Source organism: Engraulis encrasicolus, chromosome 13, assembly GCF_034702125.1.
Source record: "Engraulis encrasicolus isolate BLACKSEA-1 chromosome 13, IST_EnEncr_1.0, whole genome shotgun sequence".
Taxonomy (NCBI): Eukaryota; Metazoa; Chordata; class Actinopteri; order Clupeiformes; family Engraulidae; genus Engraulis; species Engraulis encrasicolus.
The window spans coordinates 23,024,937-23,042,634 of record NC_085869.1 but is presented as its reverse complement, the minus strand read 5'-3'; the positions used below and the strand labels follow the sequence as shown (position 1 = coordinate 23,042,634).

At 42.9% G+C, this 17,698-nt stretch overlaps 2 protein-coding genes and 1 long non-coding RNA gene across 4 annotated transcripts in view; 1 reads left to right on the top strand and 2 right to left on the bottom strand.

Moving 5' to 3' along the window:
- hdac4 (histone deacetylase 4) overlaps nucleotides 1-16,548 on the bottom strand; it is a 285,327-nt gene extending 268,779 nt beyond the window's left edge. The window contains exon 1 of one of the 2 annotated variants that reach the window (XM_063213475.1): nucleotides 16,291-16,548. The gene's annotated coding sequence lies outside the window, so the exon portion shown is untranslated. The remainder of the gene's footprint in view (nucleotides 1-16,290) is intronic. The other variant, XM_063213476.1, reaches the window with a different exon arrangement.
- Nucleotides 1,078-3,214, top strand: LOC134460480 (uncharacterized). The gene is made up of 2 exons (XM_063212868.1): nucleotides 1,078-1,536; nucleotides 2,563-3,214. Exons 1-2 carry the CDS (start codon nucleotides 1,078-1,080, stop codon nucleotides 2,965-2,967), a joined length of 864 nt encoding a protein of 287 aa, XP_063068938.1. The 3' UTR covers nucleotides 2,968-3,214.
- LOC134461619 (uncharacterized) lies at nucleotides 3,497-5,628 on the bottom strand. The gene is made up of 3 exons (XR_010037343.1): nucleotides 5,196-5,628; nucleotides 4,573-4,655; nucleotides 3,497-4,123 (listed from the first exon to the last, which is right to left on the bottom strand). It is a non-coding gene; the product is annotated as an uncharacterized LOC134461619 (long non-coding RNA).
- Nucleotides 16,549-17,698: the final 1,150 nt, after the last annotated feature.

The following is a 17,698-nucleotide window of genomic DNA, read 5'->3' as shown; positions in this document are numbered from 1 at the left end:
ACAAGTCTATCTGGTCTGAAGGGAAAAGTGAAGGATGGAGATGGCCCATGAGGATGCAGGAAGTTCAGTTTCACCTCTCCAGTGCTCGGCATACATTCCTCAGCACATGCTAGCCACCAGTTGCCATCATATACAGCTACAACATACCCTTTGATGCTTGAAAATGTAACACATTCCTTTACTGAGCTCACTCTTTCAACTCTGCCTTCTCTGAATGCTGAAAATGGCCTAACTTCCACTGTGTCCATTGACAATGGGCAGAAGCTGTGTAGTTTTTGAGTACCTGGAATAGTTCTTGCAGATTCAAACCTTTTCAACAGGTTCTCAGCTTCATGATGGTACATCTCTGTTGTGTCAAACTGGCAATGGATGTTCTTGACATTATCCTTGACAAATTCAAACAGTTGGTATGGCGTTACAATTTAATTGTCAATAGGACGTTGCAGACTTGCTCGTGCAGCAAGCCATTTAACTGTCCCTCCAACGCCATCACATGGACCTTTGCCATGTGATGTGGCAAAAAAGTGCCACTCTGCAGGTATGTGAAAATCTGCCTCGTGGTGGCACAAATTTGTTGTGTTTTTAAGGTTCTTATATTGTGCAGCACAGCCATCAGAAAAAATATAGGATCTTCTTTGGACGTTCTGTCATTGATGAAGTGTCACTGAGGAACTGAATTAGGAGCTTCTGAAACAGATGTACAGCAATTGTATCATGAATGTTGCCGTCTGAAATAACAACAAAACAGATTTTTTTCCCAGTTTCAACTGATCTTGGTAGTAGCATACAAATGGATGGATTGTGGCCTGCATTTTCCTGGTGAACCAGTAGCCTGTAAGTAACAGGCTACTGGTACACTGCCCTCTCACGCGTCTCCGCAGGCGTGGTTTAGTCAAAAGATGCTTGCACGTGGTTGGAGCAACCTCATATGAATGACATGGCACTTCGACCACTCACGTTGAAGCTTTGTGACGTAGGACGTGTCGTCACCTAAGCGCCGCCAGGTCGTACAGGTCGGGAATCAAAACAGTTACAGCGTGTTAGAGAAGAGACTAGCAGAGAACATAATGGCTGTAAATGACCGAATGTCGTCTTTGCAAGGAAAATCTCAGGATAAAAGGTGTCATTACAAACAGCAGGATTTTCCAGAAGGACACTAATGCAAAATCAATCGAGGAACGGCTGGCAGAAATCGGGTTGACATTAGCAAATGTCCAGGAGCGTTCGTTTCGAATTTGTCAGAAGTGTTTTCGCTTCATTGCTAGGCTAGAAGAGAGTTTGAGTACTTTCAGAGAATGGCAAGACGCAGAAAAAGAACCGAATCACCCTAGGCCTATCCAGTTTAACATCAGCCACGACGACCGCGAGTGCAGCAGACACCACCACCACCACGGCCTCGGCCTAGGCAATCGCAAGCAAACGGGACAGAGCCCGAACCCCATCGGAGCAACCACCGACCCCTACGGCCCCCCAGCTCCGAAATTACCGAGGCCAGCAGCCACTGACAACACCCCAGCTCGACAAAGCGTTACAGAGGTGAGAAAATATATTGGGTTGTTAGACAATAACCAATGATTTGCGCCAGTGCAAATACAATAAGCATTTAGCCAATTTAATGGCTACTCAACCTGCTTATGTTAGCTCCACGCATCAAGCCAAGTCTACTTAGCACCATGCCATGGTAAGATAATGGTAGACAACTGTACCGAGAAAATCTCAACTGTCTTACAACTACTAACTGTACGCCTGGTTTAAGCAAGTCTTGATTAGACGTGTGTGTGTGTGTGTGTGTGTGTGTGTGTGTCAGTGTATTTGAAGAGCTCTTTTCCACAATGCTGTTAATCCATTTTCAAAAATATTCCCAAATGAAGTGTTTTGTAGTCTATTTATTGCTAATATCACTGAAATGTGTTTTATAATGTTTACATTTGTTCTGAAAATACCACATAACATTAAACCAGTTCCAATTTCCCCAAATGCCATCATAAAGTTGGATTTAAAAATTGGAAAAGAGCTCTTCATTTGGTGTTGTTGGTGGTGGTGTGTGTGTGTGCGTGTGTGTGAGAGAGAGAGATAGATCAGTCCACCAAGCTCACCAGTCCACACATTTGCTTGTGGTGCCCATCCCCCATTGTCACCCCTCTCTGCCCCTCTCCCACTTTCACAAGATGTTCTGTTCATAGTCCTCTCCTGTCCATCTCCTGACCACAGACAACATTAGTTGTTGTTTACTTTTATTAATTCCCAACAGACCATTCAGGTACTTCCACATTTCCCAAGTAACCCATGTTTTATGTTGGTCTTTTTGATTTAACCGTGAAGTCAATTGAACTACATGTTGTATGAGTTGTGTTATATAAATACATGTTATTATTATCATTACTTTTATTATTGTTATTGGAGTATCTTAAAACACTTTCAGTGTTATGTGCATATACTAATATAGTATGCACTACTAATATAGTAGTATTTAAGTCAATTAACTCGTATTGTATTGTAAAAAAAAAAAAAGTAATCATGTAAAAACTGTCCCTGACTATATTTTTTGGGTGTGTGTTACAGGTGGTTGTCTATTACCCCACCAGAAGTAAAGGTGAAAGGATGGTGTGTCCAGATGGCACAGCGGTAGTAGTGGAGGCCCTGGCAAGAAAAAACTGGAACTGGGCAGCCAAACAGATAACGAAACACCAAGAGCTGTTTGGACCACTCACAGAACACATTCAAAACATTCTGGAGGAAGAGTGCAAGAAGATATGCAGCCCTTTCACCCATTTCATGCTGGCCAATACATTGGCTGACAGTTTTAAGGCATTTTCATTTCAGAAATTGCAAGCAGATTTTTTTTTTGTGATACCTCAGCATACTAAGATGGATATGTGTACCATGATGTGCATAATGCAGAAGTCACTTGCCCTACAACCAAGGACACTTCCAGGGCCCAAACACCTTACACTGAGACACAGCTAGAGACTGTTGATGGCCCATTGGTTATGTACCTGTGAATTTAACAGGCTCCCTCTTGATGTCTGTTCAGCTGAGTGGAAACAGATTTTAAAGGGATTGTATGGTGAATGTATATTCTATTCATGCCATTCAATAGTTTTTATAGTTTTGTTAATATTTATTATGTTTCTCTGTGCACATTATTTATGTCTTATCATTGTACAGTTAATACAACACCCAGATTGGCACAATAACACTTTTATTTACATATGTCACAATAAAAAATATTTAAATTTTCTCCAAAGACTTTTGTACATCATTATTTCCATTCTTGTATTTACATTGCTACAACAGCATGGGATAACATTTTGCTAGTTGGACCCAGAACTACTGCTGTGTTGCGTCTCAGTTTCAGACTCATCATCAGACTCATCAAAATAGCCAGTGAAATCAATGTCTGGCACTAAGAAAGTGTCATCAGGGAGAGTTTGCTCTGTTTACTCAAAGTCATCAAAACACCTCACTTATTATAAGTAGAATTCCTGAGCATGCCGTAGCCTACACACTGGTAAGTTGTTTGTTATATAAGTGATATCAAAGATGTAAGGACTATGGTTGACTGCTGCTTCTATTAGCTTTGTTCCAAACCCGGTGCAGAAAGCCTTGCTTGTGACAAGTGGCATGTTTGGTACTAATGTACGCCTGTACTGCTGCAAGCAGGCCCTGATAACATTCTTGTCCTCTTCTGTCACATCTCTAGATCTTTGTGGGGTAGTAGTGCACACCTGTGTTTGCACAGACTCAAATTTTGGCACAGGCTCAGAACAAACACCAGATGAACACAAACAAATGGAATGGCAATAGGTGCAACAACTATGACCAGGCTCCAAATTTGTGACATGCATGTCGAAGTGGCTAAATAAGGCTCTCCTTAAACAGCCTTGTGTGCCTGCCTTAATCACTTCTCTCACTGTCTTGTCAACCGTAGGTGATCCTTTGATTGCATACAAGACTGCATGTGAGGGTAGAGGGTATTACTAGATACATGTTTCAGGCCAAGCCTGATGTTATGTCTATTTGGGCTCACTGTCACCCGGGTTGCATTGTGCATGTGTAGCAGCTTGATGACCCTCTCTGTTGACAACTTCTGCTGAAGCCGTCAAAGCCATGACCGGTGTGCCTGAAAGATAACATATGCATTCTGTGAGTCATCAATAACCAAACAGCTATAGGCCGGCTCAGCGGCCCTTGACGGGCTTTGCTTCCCATATCTGATTTCTATTAATACTTTATTTATGAAGGCTTTATCATGTACTGGGTTTGCAAAACAATGGGGGTAGTTTTATTGCAAGGAGTCATAATTTGTTATGCCATTAACACTAACTGTTAACATTACATTACACTTAGCAGACGCTTTTATCCAAAGCGACTTACAGGAGGTTGAATTACTTACAGAGGGTCAGTGCAATGTACTCTGAAAGTTAATACAATGTGTATTAAGTAGCCTACAGTAAAAACAACAGCAATAAAAAACTGTAAAGGACCTGTTGATAGACAAGGGTTAAGTAGGTTGGCAGGTTTTTTAGAAGGTTTGCTATTAAGCAGTGAGTTTTATTTACAATGTCTGACCTTTCTTTCACAACTGAGCAGAGTTGTCCCAGGCGAGAAAAGCTCTCTCTCTCAATGCTGGATTCCCCTTTACACCGTTGCCCCTGAAACATAGAACGATCTCCGTGAGTACATTGAAATTGCTGGACGTTAGCACACCTTTAGCACAACTGGGTGGGGGAAGGGGTTTGTTCACACCGAACTTCACAAGGCACTGGCGTCAGCACTGGGCATAGCAAACAGTGAAATGGCCTGCCTGATTATGAAACGTTTAAACTACGCCCAAACCAAAACAATCCCTTTACTTAATCTGACACTAAAGTTTCACGACCTGGGGGGTGGGTGCAGCAATGCTTCCTGGTAAACCAGTAGCCTTTAAAAAACCTTGGGCGTCAACAAATAGCTTCTGGTTCAGCAGAAAAGCAGAAATGTGTTGAGTCACAAGTTCAATAAAAACGTTCCAATAAGCCTTACGGGCGTCCAAGGGAAGTGTTTAGTCTGGGTCTCATTCCCATGGGGTATCTGAATCCCGAATCAAAATAGCATGCGTGTTTCTCCAGCACTCACGAGTGTGCTACATGAGCCACAATTTCACATAAAGCACAATAAATAATTGCTAATAACAACCTTGTTTTTTCACTTACCATCTGTAGATTACGTGAACTTCATCCACAACAATTCCCACCAGGTTTTTTTGATAGACTTCAGAAGAAAGCATAGCCAGCCACTTCTTCTTTAGCCATGACTCGGGACTGTTCCTCCTTTAGAGAATCAACTTGAGGTATTTTGGATAACACCGCTGAAATTGCTGCTTCCATCCCGACGCATGATAACTCCTCGCACGCCGCCATTACTGTTGTGATTCAGTGAGGGGGCGGGCACAGCCGAACTACCCTGGGGGAAGGTGTCGCGTTCGATAAACGTCATACCCACTGAAATCCCTCCCTACGATCCTGATTCGTCGTGCTGCCCCGTTCATTTCGTGAACGGAGGAGGAGAGCGAATCACAGGTGTACCAGAAGGTTTGTGTAGCCCAGCCCCCGCCCTGGGCGTCAACACATAGCTTCTGGTTCACCAGGAAAGCCTGCACTGGTTGTTCCAGTGAAATGATTGAATAGCATCTTGAATTACAAAACTATAGTTTTAAAAACGTTCCTGGTTCAAGGGAGTCAGTCAAGGATAATGTCAAGAACATCCATTGCCAGTTTGACACAACAGAGATGTACCATCATGAAGCTGAGAACCTGTTGAAAAGGTTTGAATCTGCAAGAACTAAGTTATTCCAGGTACTCAAAAACTACACAGCTTCTGCCCATTGTCAATGGACACAGTGGAAGTTAGGCCATTTTCAGCATTCAGAGAAGGCAGAGTTGAAAGAGTGAGCTCAGTAAAGGAATGTGTTACATTTTCAAGCATCAAAGGGTATGTTGTAGCTGTATATGATGGCAACTGGTGGCTAGCATGTGCTGAGGAATGTATGCCGAGCACTGGAGAGGTGAAACTGAACTTCCTGCATCCTCATGGGCCATCTCCATCCTTCACTTTTCCCTTCAGACCAGATAGACTTGTCATGGATCATCAGGATGTGCTTCTGGTAGTGGAACCTGTAACTGCAACGGGACGTACTTATACATTATCTACAAAAGACACAGCTGTTGCTTCAAATGCACTGGTAGAGTACAAAATGAGAGTGTATTCATTGATTATCTCTTTAAAGTACGGTAAAGGGAAGATGGCACAGGTACACAGAGAAGGAATGTTCAAACATTCACATATCATCATTTGGTGTGTATAAATGGACATCTGCCTTAGTTTCTGAAACCTGGGACCATGGACACTGACCATTTTTGTTTTGTTTATGTTTTGTCATGTGATGCTACTATGGTATTACCATATTATTAGTAAGTGGTCTGTATGACGCCATATTTGTGAGTCAAATTCTCTCTGAAATGAATAACAAACCGAACACCAGCATTTTAGGTGCTGCTCATGACATTGCCGGCTACGTTTGGACAAGGAACTGGCCATTTTAAAATACAAGTTTTTTAGATATTCAATTTTTAATTTTTCAATTTATCATAATTCATATTCTGAGAGTAGTTGTATTCCAAGGTGATTGTGTAATATGTAGAGCCAGAAAAGAGCTTTCAAACAACACCACAGGCATCTTTTTGTGACTATCACTGACTGATATATTCAAGGCTGAATGTATAGTGTCCTACCCTCACATGTGAACCTTTCCTAGTCTGTTTCTCCCTTAATATTAGTGTCAGATTCAAACCAATGCAGTTCTGGGGTGCTACCTTGCTACTGAAAAGGCACACCAAGTATGATCGAAATCCGGGTCGGTCGGGTCCCAAAGTGTCTGATTTCACGTGAAATGACCCCTATGCGACTCCCTCTTGCCTGCTATAAAATGCTTGATCACTGACAGTGACAGGTCACCTTTTGTTTTGTTTGTTTTGTTTTTAACATCAACTCACTTTCAGTGGCAAGGCAGTAGGCCATCAGAAGTTTATGTGCCAAAGGGAGGGAGCGTTAAACATGCATTTGCTTTGATGTTTTGGTTATTGTTGTTGTTGCTGCTGCTGCATTACACAGAGAAGCACCTGCCCTCATTCCGCTTACTCTGACGAAACAGGAGCAACAATTTTCCCTGCTAACAGAGATATTCCCGCCTCAACTGCAGCTCCAGCAGAATTCTAAAAGCGCATCTGAAACAAGATACTTCTTGTTCAACCCCAATATTTGTCTTCGACCGACGACCTGGCAGTATCGTGTCGCTCACTGGCATTCCAAAAATAGATTTTTGAATAACAATCTTTTTATTTTTGTGGGATATTTTGTTCTGATAACTCTGATTGGCAGAATGCAAGCAATATATGCAATTAAATTAAATGCAAGCATCACCATTGTTCTACTCAAAAAAATAATCTATAATTGTTCCACTTTCTCAATGTGATTAGCTAAGCAGTGCTCATTTCTTTCAGTAATCATTGTATTAAAAAAAATAATAGAGATGCACCGGATCCTGATTTTTAGGATCCTGCCGGATACCGGATCCTACGAAAGGGTTGAAACACATAGCCTACTCACACACGTGGGCCCTTTTTATCACGTTGGCTCAAACTATTTTGACTGAAAAGCCTCGGCTACCGGATCTTGGATCCTGGAACCGGATCCGGATCCTGCGAAAAACCCTATTATCCTGTCGGATCCGGAACCGGATCTTGGATCCGGTGCATCGCTAAAAAATAATAACACCAATAGTTCAGGCTGTAAAGCCTGACTGGCAGAAAACACATTCCACAATGTTATTATTTCCAACCACAGCAGCATTAGAAAACGGTTACAATGGGTAGGCAGCAACATAATGATTTAATTAAAGACAAGTGCATCAAAACATAGACAATTACACCCCTGAATGTTATACTTGTGAAAACAAAACAAGCATCAGCTGCAAATGTGTCAGAGATAAGACTAGAAGAAATGTAAAACAAGAAAGTTCAGCCAATGTGACAGTCTGACTGAGAAAAGGGTACAAGGACAAAGGATTAAGACTGAGCGTGTGTGTGTGTGTGTTTGTGTGTGTGTGTGTGCTAGATCTGATTTTTGTGGCTCAGAAGAGTTTAAATATTGGTCTGACAGGTGTATGGGGAACAGTGATTTCCTCTTAGGCAGTCTGTGTGTGTGCACTTGCAAGACAAAGTTAGTAGTTCTTAATCTTAAATGCAGTCTATCAAACAAGCATATGGATTGTTGCTGCATCAAGTCATTTTCTGTACAGACACGCGTGGCAGGTCATTTGCATGATAAGAGTATGGACAAAACGCTTAGCGACTGCTTTGTTCTGAACAGTTAAAAAAATGTGTATTTTGAATGCAGTGTTTCCCACAGAAATTTAGGAAACTATGGGGGCAGCCGGGGTTTATTTTGTCCGGGGGGGGGGGGGGGGGGTCTTCTCACACGGGCCTTTTTTTTTTGGGGGGGGGGGGTGTATTCTTGCAGCGTAAATGCAAAAACGGCAAAACAATGACTACAGTATGACATTGGCGCATGGAGAAACTGTAGGCCTGGGCCTATATTTCAGCCATTTATATTTTGAGAAATAAGGCTACATAAGATTTTACCCATGACTTGTATAATAGTAGTACATTGTCATTGTCAAAAGATGCAGTACAGTGAATAATTTCTGTTTACAACACAGTTTCATTCATCCCTCATGCAGGGGTCTGGGAAACAATAATAAAACAAAATAGGAGCAGAGATAAGAATTTAAGAGCACTGTGAAATTGTTAACGCATAGACAAAAAGGGTCTTAGAGGGTAGGCTATGCCTTTTCCCCCACACATATCTGTAGGCGTACACATTCTACATGAGGGGTGCTGGTCACAGGGCCATTTTTTTCCAAATTCCTCCCATTAAAAGGGCTGAACAACATATTACACATTTATGTCTATATTCACATTCATTACACATTAATTTCTATATGCAGCCCGATGTCTCCTCTGCTGTGTCAATTAAGGTCTGTCACCAAACTCATTACAACTGTAAAACAAAGCCTAGGGAGTGTTAGTAAACTCATCCCAACTGTCCCTTCTCTGAAGGTTTTTTATATTGCTCCCAAACCCAAGTAAACTACAACAACTTGACTAGGCTTTTGATCCCTGTCTTTCAAGCACTTGTGGTTCTCTCTATAGCAGGGGTGCCCAACCTTTTTTTTTAACCAAGATCTACTTTTGAAGTTGTTGGTCTGCCGTGATCTACCAAGTCAAATTCAAGGATGTCAGTATGAAAATTTAAGACCACCATTATTATGAACAAAATGTTTTCAGTAGGCTACTATGGCCGTATCTTTTCAGTGTGTTTTTAAAGTGTGTTGAATAGCCTATCTTTACAAAGCAATGCAGCACTGATAGTATGCAGAGATAATTTCAGTCATACACAAGTCATAAACAACTGAAACAATTTCAAAATGATAAACATTTGGTATATAAAAGGCACATAGGCCCTATTTCTAAAATATGATGAAGCATTATCATGCCTTCAGTGGTATAGGCTACAATTAAAAAGGGCTCAGAAATTCACCATTTGTTATGGGTAAATAGTAGGCTACTGAGAGAGAGAGAGAGAGAGAGAGAGAGAGAGAGAGAGAGAGAGAGAGAGAGAGAGAGAGAGAAAATTCATTGGATTGGTTAACACCCCTGTTAAGTGTGACTTCTTCTATGAAGGTTTTTTTTTTCAGCTCTCTGGGACAGTAGCACAGCAAAGGCTTTCTATTGTGAGTTTGGCCAATCGTTTTGTCCACAACTGAAGCAAGAAACGGCACAAATTGAAGTGAATTCCATACATGTCAACAACTAACATTTCCCTTACACGCGGCACGCAATGTAAACGCAGTTAGCGATGATGCATGCGACTAGCGATTTGGACGAAGATCCTCGCATATCGGCGTGTCATAACGTATCGTTGCGCACATGTTCTGTTACTCACCCGATGTTACACGTGTGCACACATGAATCAACTGTAATACCCATACGGTCACTTCCTAATGCTTTCCCCTCATTCTGTGTTACCGTGGGACTACTTATCTAACCAATACAGAGTCTATAGGATGTATTTACTCCAGGAGGAAAATGCGAAGGAAATTCAAAATCGTCATTCAAATCGTTTTTAACAAAAACGGATATTGTTTAAAAAAAAAAAAAAAAATTTTTTTTTTTTTTTTTTTTTTACATTTTCGTTAACTATGGCGGCCAAATTTAAACTATGGCGGGCCGCCATAGTTTCCTCAATGTATGGGAAACACTGGAATGCGTTCGTCTTCGTTTTCAGCAAGCGTGTCGTTGCCATGAGGAGATCCTGATATTTTTACAAAAGTATTCCGGTGTGGTAGCAATAATTTTAAAACTCTGTTTAAAAAAACAAAATAAAAAAACTTGTTTCATTCTCGTGTAGCCAAAGCATTAGTGCACCAAACCTGAAGCCATCCTTTCTGCTGGAAAACTTGAATCCTCAAAATATCTAAGGCACAAGGCAAGCCCCTGGCTTACAGAGACAAGCCCTCCCCTTCAGACGTTTGATCAATGCGTCATCATCACGATTGTGACAATTTAAATATGGCACGTCATAACACTGTGACAAGTTTTTTTTTTTTTAAATGACTTTGCTTGCAAGGAAGGAATCCGCTGAATTAATCTCCAAAATGTATTTCCCTCCTCAGACTGAGGTCATCCCTCATACCTAATTGCCTATTCATAATTCATGCTGATGCATGGTGTGAGAGCAGGGGAAGGTAGATAGAGCGTGAGCTCCCAAATATGCGACCTTGCGTCCTCCACTTGTGCTTGTGGCCTCACGTTTTGCAAATGCCCCGCCTCCGTGTAGAAAACGATTAAGTTTCCCTGCGGTCAGCCTAGCGGCCACAACAATTTTTGGGGGACTATTCTTCATTCACCATCCAGTTTGCAAATGACAAAATGACTATACAATGGAGCTTTTACGAGATATTGAAATATAATGCTGTTGTGTCAGTGATGTCATCACAACGTATTACTTCCTGGTACGAGCCCACAAGCACAAGTGGAGGATGCAAGGTTGCATATTGGAACGTACCCAGAGAGTCGGCGAGTGAGAGGAAATGAAAAAAAGAAGAGCGCAAGATCCAGGTAGACTTAAAAAAAAAAAAAAAACCACTTTTAAGCCCAACACACTTGGGCTTGCATGCCCATGGGGACCCAGGTTCGAGTCCGGCCTGGGTCATTTCCCAACCCTATCCCATCTCTCTCCACACTCATTTCCTGTCACACCTTCACTGTCCTATCCGAACTAAAGGCCCAAAAAGCCCATTAAAATATAATTTTTAAAAAAACACACAGGAGTTGGCAGATGCTGTGTGCACAAAAATCTGAGAGGTACAATAGAAAGCATAAACACATCCCAAAATGTGGGGGGGAAAAAACGTTGTTGAAGCATGGTCTGGATTTAATTGTCCCTCCTGGAGAGGAGGTCTGAGTGAACGGCCGAGGGAAAAGAGGGGAAAAAGAGGAGGAGGAGGAGGAGGAGGAGGAGGAGGAAGGGAGAGGAGAGGAGAAGAGATGGGCGGGGCGGAGTGCAAGCAGGACAAGGGCCCAGACGGAGTGAGTGAGTGAGAGACGGAGAGGTGGGGAGGGGTTAGGCGGGTGGGGAGAGGGGTGGGGCTGCCGCGCGAATAGTGGGGGTCACACGACCCAGCTACCATCTTGGTCTTTCATTAGGCGCTCTAGAAAGCATGGCTGTCTGAACCTATTGTTGCCCGAAGCCTGGACGAGAAATGGCCCGGAGACGAGGAGCAAATGAGGGGGGTAGAGGAGAGTAGCTGAAGGAGGTGTGTAACGAAATTGTCCAAAAAGGGAAGAAAAGCTGGCCGTTGATTTTATTCTGCTGTCGGCTTCGTTTTCCAATCACTATTGGTCGTTGCAAAAAAACACAGTATCCGATCCGTATTGCCTACGCAAAAGACTTTGCACAAAAGACTCGACCCGGCATGTGTGGGGACAATAATGTCACAGAGAGTTTAGCATGTTTCCGTCTGCACTGATTCCATCCGCTCGCCCACCCACCCACCTGTCCTCTCTCTCTTGCAGTTCTGAGGTTTGGCTGTGTTCAATCTCAAGCATGTGGCTGTGGGTCGCAGCACACACTTCACCACACCACAGCAGACCAGAGCAGAGCAGCGGTCCTCTGTCACTTATACACACACAGCACTCTCCAACCTCAAACTTCCTCCATGACCTTTAACAAGCCGACTGCTTCTCGTTAGCTCAGTGGAGCCAGCACCCGACATACGCCTTCTCTACCTCCAAGAACACAAGAGACCGTTAACAGCACAAGTGGAACACACACAAAAAAAAGACTTAAAATATTCTGAATGTCCTGAGAGCGGTCAAAAACACACTTTTCTGTTGAAAACCATGATGGAGGGAGTGCTGTAGCCTTTGAACATGTCTGGCGCGAGAAATGTTTCCATCACTTGTCACCGTTCCAAGCGTTATTATGCTTATTGCCAAAACATTCAAGCTTTTGGCCAAATATTTCATTAAGAGAGAGGCAGCGGTTCATTATTCCGAGATCTTGTGGCCTCTTTAAAAAGTCCCAGGCTCAAATCTGCAGGGGCGTCTTCTGGTAAACCCCAGAGAGGAAACGGAACAGACTGCTGCTGTCCACACTCGCGCTGGAGAGAGCAAAACCTCCTCGTACCATGTGCACTATGTGTGTGTGCGTATGTGAGCGCATGTGTGCGCGTGCGTGCGTGCGTGTGCGTGCGTGGACACGTGTGTGTGTGTGTGTGTGTGTGTGTGTGTGTGTGTGCAGTCTAGCCTAGATGTCAAGGCCCCTCCTGAACGACAGCCTCGTAAACAATCTCCCAAACACACGTGTCAACACCACCGCCAAAGCCACCGCCGCACACTCCGGCGGCACGACGCGAGGAGAGGACGGTAGTCTGCCCGCCCGCCCGCCATCAGCCACCTCCTGAGAGAGTCCCACCGCAGACGCGGCCTACACGTCTCCCATACCCAGTTATTTTCAGACCAGCAGCAACACAACATTACACAGCGAGGAGCGAGGAGAACGAAAGAGAAAAAAATACACACACTCACACACACACACACACACACACACACAAGGCGTTTTAAAAGAGGGTGCAGGAAATGAGTTCTGCGCCCGCTCTCTTGTTTTATTACGGCGGCTGCCTGGGACTGCTGAGAGCAGCAGCAGGCTTTTGGAGAGCATCTTCCTCCCACTACAGCCATCCTCCTCTTCCTCCTCCTCCTCCTCCTCTTATTACCAATACTACTACTACTACTACTACTACTACTCTCCCTCAGCGGCCTCTCCTGTTGCTGCATGTTAGAAACCAGGGCTGTAAAATAATTAACACCAGCCAACCGGCCAAATGCTGGTGAAATTTAACTTTGGCTGGTAGAAAACACCAACTTACTAGCCACTTTGACCCATTAATCGGTGTGTGGTTGGTTAGTAAGATTAACATCTACTACTACTAGCCATTTTGGCTGGTGAAGAAAATAACCACTCACCAATTCAATTTGCTGTCTTTTCCACTGAGGCAGGATTGGATTGAAAGCTCCACCAACGTAGAGTGAGCAGTGCACTGACAGTCAGGGCTCTAAATTTACTTTTTCCATCACCAGCCAAAATGGCTTACAGACCTTACCAAACGCAAACATGCAAAAATGCCAAACACACACTCCCTAATGGGTCATAAGTAGCTAGTAAGTAAGTTGGTCTTTTCAACCAGCCAAGTTCAAATTTCACCAGAATTGGGCCGGTTGGCTTGTGTTCATTTAAAGCCCTGCTGGCTGTGGTAGTAGGACGTGAACCGAACAGCACCGGTGGAAGTGGTCTATGTTTGCCCAGACCAAACGCCTCTATGCTTGGGGTCGCCGCACCCTGACCCCAGCCAGATCGTCATGGGGATGGCTGCAGCACAGCAGAAGCGTCTTCTCGTAGTCCATGTGCACACAAAACAACAGACGCCCATCAGAGTTCTAATCCTGAGGGATATTTTGGCTGCAATGGCATAAACTGCCAAATGAGAGGCCGCGAAAAAAGCACAGGTCTGCAAACACACAAGTGAAAGGGTCACAGATGGACCTGGCGCAAGAATGGCCCACCTACTATGGCCCACCTACTACTTCTTGCTCTGGTGAGCCTGTCCTCCTCTAGGATCCTGCAATTGACTGTCGACTCGCACCCAAAAAGAAACTGAATTCATTCCAGGAATTCCGAAAAGCTTGATTGACTGGTTGAAATAGCCACAAAGTTATTAAAAACTCACTGCAACTGAGGGATTAAAAAAATCAATCCCATATAATGCAAAAATGCCATGACTACAATATTTTGTAGAAGTAATTATTTTAGGGAAAAAAACGGAAACTGCAAGATATTGTTGAATTTGCATTAATTGGTTGATAAACACACCACCATTAAAAAAAGACAGCAGGGACTTGTCATAACAGTATTGAACTCATATAGGCTACAGTACCAGTAATTGAAGACTTCACGGTTACGGTAAGAAGACAAAGACACTGGCAATATGTACCAGCAACATTATTAACAACTACCTTCATGCCCAAAGTGGGTGTGGACACACACTGTGGTTGTTACCACTGAGCACGTCAGGTTGGCTCTGACCCAAAATTCACTCTCTCTCTCTCTCTCACACACACACAGACACACACACACACACACACACACACACACACACACACACACACACACACACACACACACACACACACACACACACACACACACACACACACTCCCTTCCTCCAGCACAGATACAACAATAAGCCACACAATCTGGCAAGCACACTGACTTAGCCAGTGCTGTTAATCATGCACCCTGAGGAGAAGAACTGATTAGTGAGGGCTTCAAACTGATTTAACCAATTAAACATGGTGTTCTCAACTCCACATCACTGTAGCCAATGCTGTCTTCTGATACCACCTTTTGCAAAATCTTGACCGCTGTCATTACTGGCTGGTGAACTGTAGTGCCTCTGTCAATTTCTAGGAAGGCTGACTGGCTGTGACCTTCTCCGTGTGAGGCCTGGAATTTACAAGGATCGACTGCTAGTCCTTGGTAAACTGGAATGTGCCATGGGCATCCTTCCAACAGACAGCAAAGACAGCAAGGGAAGGTTTTTTTTTCACCCCAAGGTTTCAGTCCACCTTCACCTGCTAAGACAACAAGGAAGCCATAGTATCCTCATGCCAATATCAATTCATTCAACAACACACTACCAACAGAGGACAGCTCCATAATACGAAACCATGCACACTCTTCAGCAACAGCCTGTTGAAGGTCTGCTCCTGGCCCCTCCAGCCTCTGGTTGTCAGTCTACCTACTTTTCATTTCCCCACTTTCCGAAAGTAAGCTACTTTATTGGGCCTATCGTGTGTCGTTTACATTTCTGCAATCAAATGTATTGCGTTAGAAGTGCTTCTTAAATTGAAACTTAAGCACACAGATACATGCAGATATATGCTTCACAGCCAAAGCTTTGGTGTTTTAACAAAAGACAGGTTGCATAATAACTTGAATGACCGTGAAACATTAGCTTGCTAGACACTTGACAGCTAGATCTCCACATTTGAGACGTCCAGAATGTACCATCAGTAGATACAGTACAGCAAGCACAGACAAATATTTAAGTCTTTCAAGTATTACAACTTACAAACCGACAAAAGTTAACAAAAAACCCTGGCCGAGGCGGCTAGCCTATCATTATTCCGGGGGTGGGGACACCAGATACATAAAAACAAGCTACTCTCATTCACAAAAAAACGCGCCAGAGCACCTACAGTCACTCTGTAAAAGACAGCATACCTCAGTTAGGCTACAGCCCTTAAAGACATTAAGCATATGACCGACTAAAGCAGCAGCTCCAAACTGTACTGAAAGCTAATGAGAAACGCCCTGCTACGCATCTATCGGCAACAGAAATGTCTATAAATTGGTCAGAGGCCAGTCTCTCGTCCACATTGCTCTATTGCCCAAGATGTAGCGCTGGCAAACGTGGGTCATCATATCTCTGAAATGATGTCGAACCCAAAAGATGTGTGTATTATAGCGGATGTAAGCACCTATAGCTGAACTACTATATCGACTTGTTATTTGACAAGTTATCATGTGACTGAAATATTTCTGGAAAAAACGAACAGACAACTTACCCGACTGAAATGCTGTTAGCGTTGCAATACGGCATCTACTAACGTCAGACACATTGTTTTGATTGTCTAATATCGAGGCAATTCTTCCCGAGTTTTCCCTGCGAATGCGCTCGCAGGCTAGATGCCCGGAAACATTTCAATAGTATTTTTAGGCTTACCTAAGTGCATCCAGTGGTGGCTGCTCCACTCGAAACACTACAACGTACTTAATTCCCGTTAGAGAGTACGAGAATCAGCCAGCGACAGATTCCGCCATACTGGATTTTGGCAAATAGATCACGTGTCGCCGCCCCGCATTTCCTACAGAGGCGGGGTTAGAGGAACAGATTCATTGTAGGCTATTATTCCTGGTTCAAGATGACTGATAATAAAAACTTGTCTTTAGACTATTCTAGATAGAGTGGTGATTTATTGATATACATTTTGAATAGCCTATGCGTATTTGTTCAGACTCAGAGGTTGGTTGGCTCCTGTAAGGCTTTCTTTCTGCCCCTTTCAGAATGTTGTGGTGCAGAGCAATAGCCCTATTCTAAAAGTCTAACAAACAGTAGCCTAATAAAAAATAAGCCTACATTTATCCTGAATATTGAAGGATTTCTGGGCCAGTGAGGATCATTTACATGCTGAGAATTTATGTGTAAAAAAAATCATACATGACAGCTTGCACAGCTATAGGGTGACTTCAGGTAATTTGAGCCACTTTTTGGTAAATCGCTTGGGAAAATAACAAAATACCATCTATGCACTTTTAATGTGTATATATAATTAATAACTACTATATTTCATCATTTTGTGTTGGAATTATATTATAAAACATAATTATTTAGGCCCCACAAGTCTTGAAACCTTGGATGTGGCAACTTTTTTGGAAGGAGCCGCTTCAGCTAATTTGAGCCACCTTATCTGGTAATTTGAGCCGGTTAAATAAAAAAGGGAAAAAGTCAATAATTCATCATTCCTTTTCATACTAAATCACAATTCTGTACAGCCACATGTCTCTGGACAGTGTTCATCCTATTTTTTCACTTTTTCTGTCTCCTCTCTTTTCATCTGCATTCATTTCTTTTCACCTGTCATCTTCCTTAATATTTCCTCCAAAAGTACACAAACATGAGCTACCTACCGCTAAACAGCAGCAAACAGCAGCAAACTCCCATTGATTATAATGGTGGCTCAAATTAGCTGAACGTGGTGGCTCAAATTACCTTAACCCACTGAGCTAACAGTTGAAACACCATAAACATACTTTTTTCCAAAAAGGGTAATAATATGCCACACTAACAAACATTATTATAGTGCATACCATCCACACAGAAAACATACTTTGTTTTTATGTGTATATCTACTGGTATATGTAAGTTATAATACTTATAATAATTTGGCTAACTTTAGCGTGCCATGCTAAATT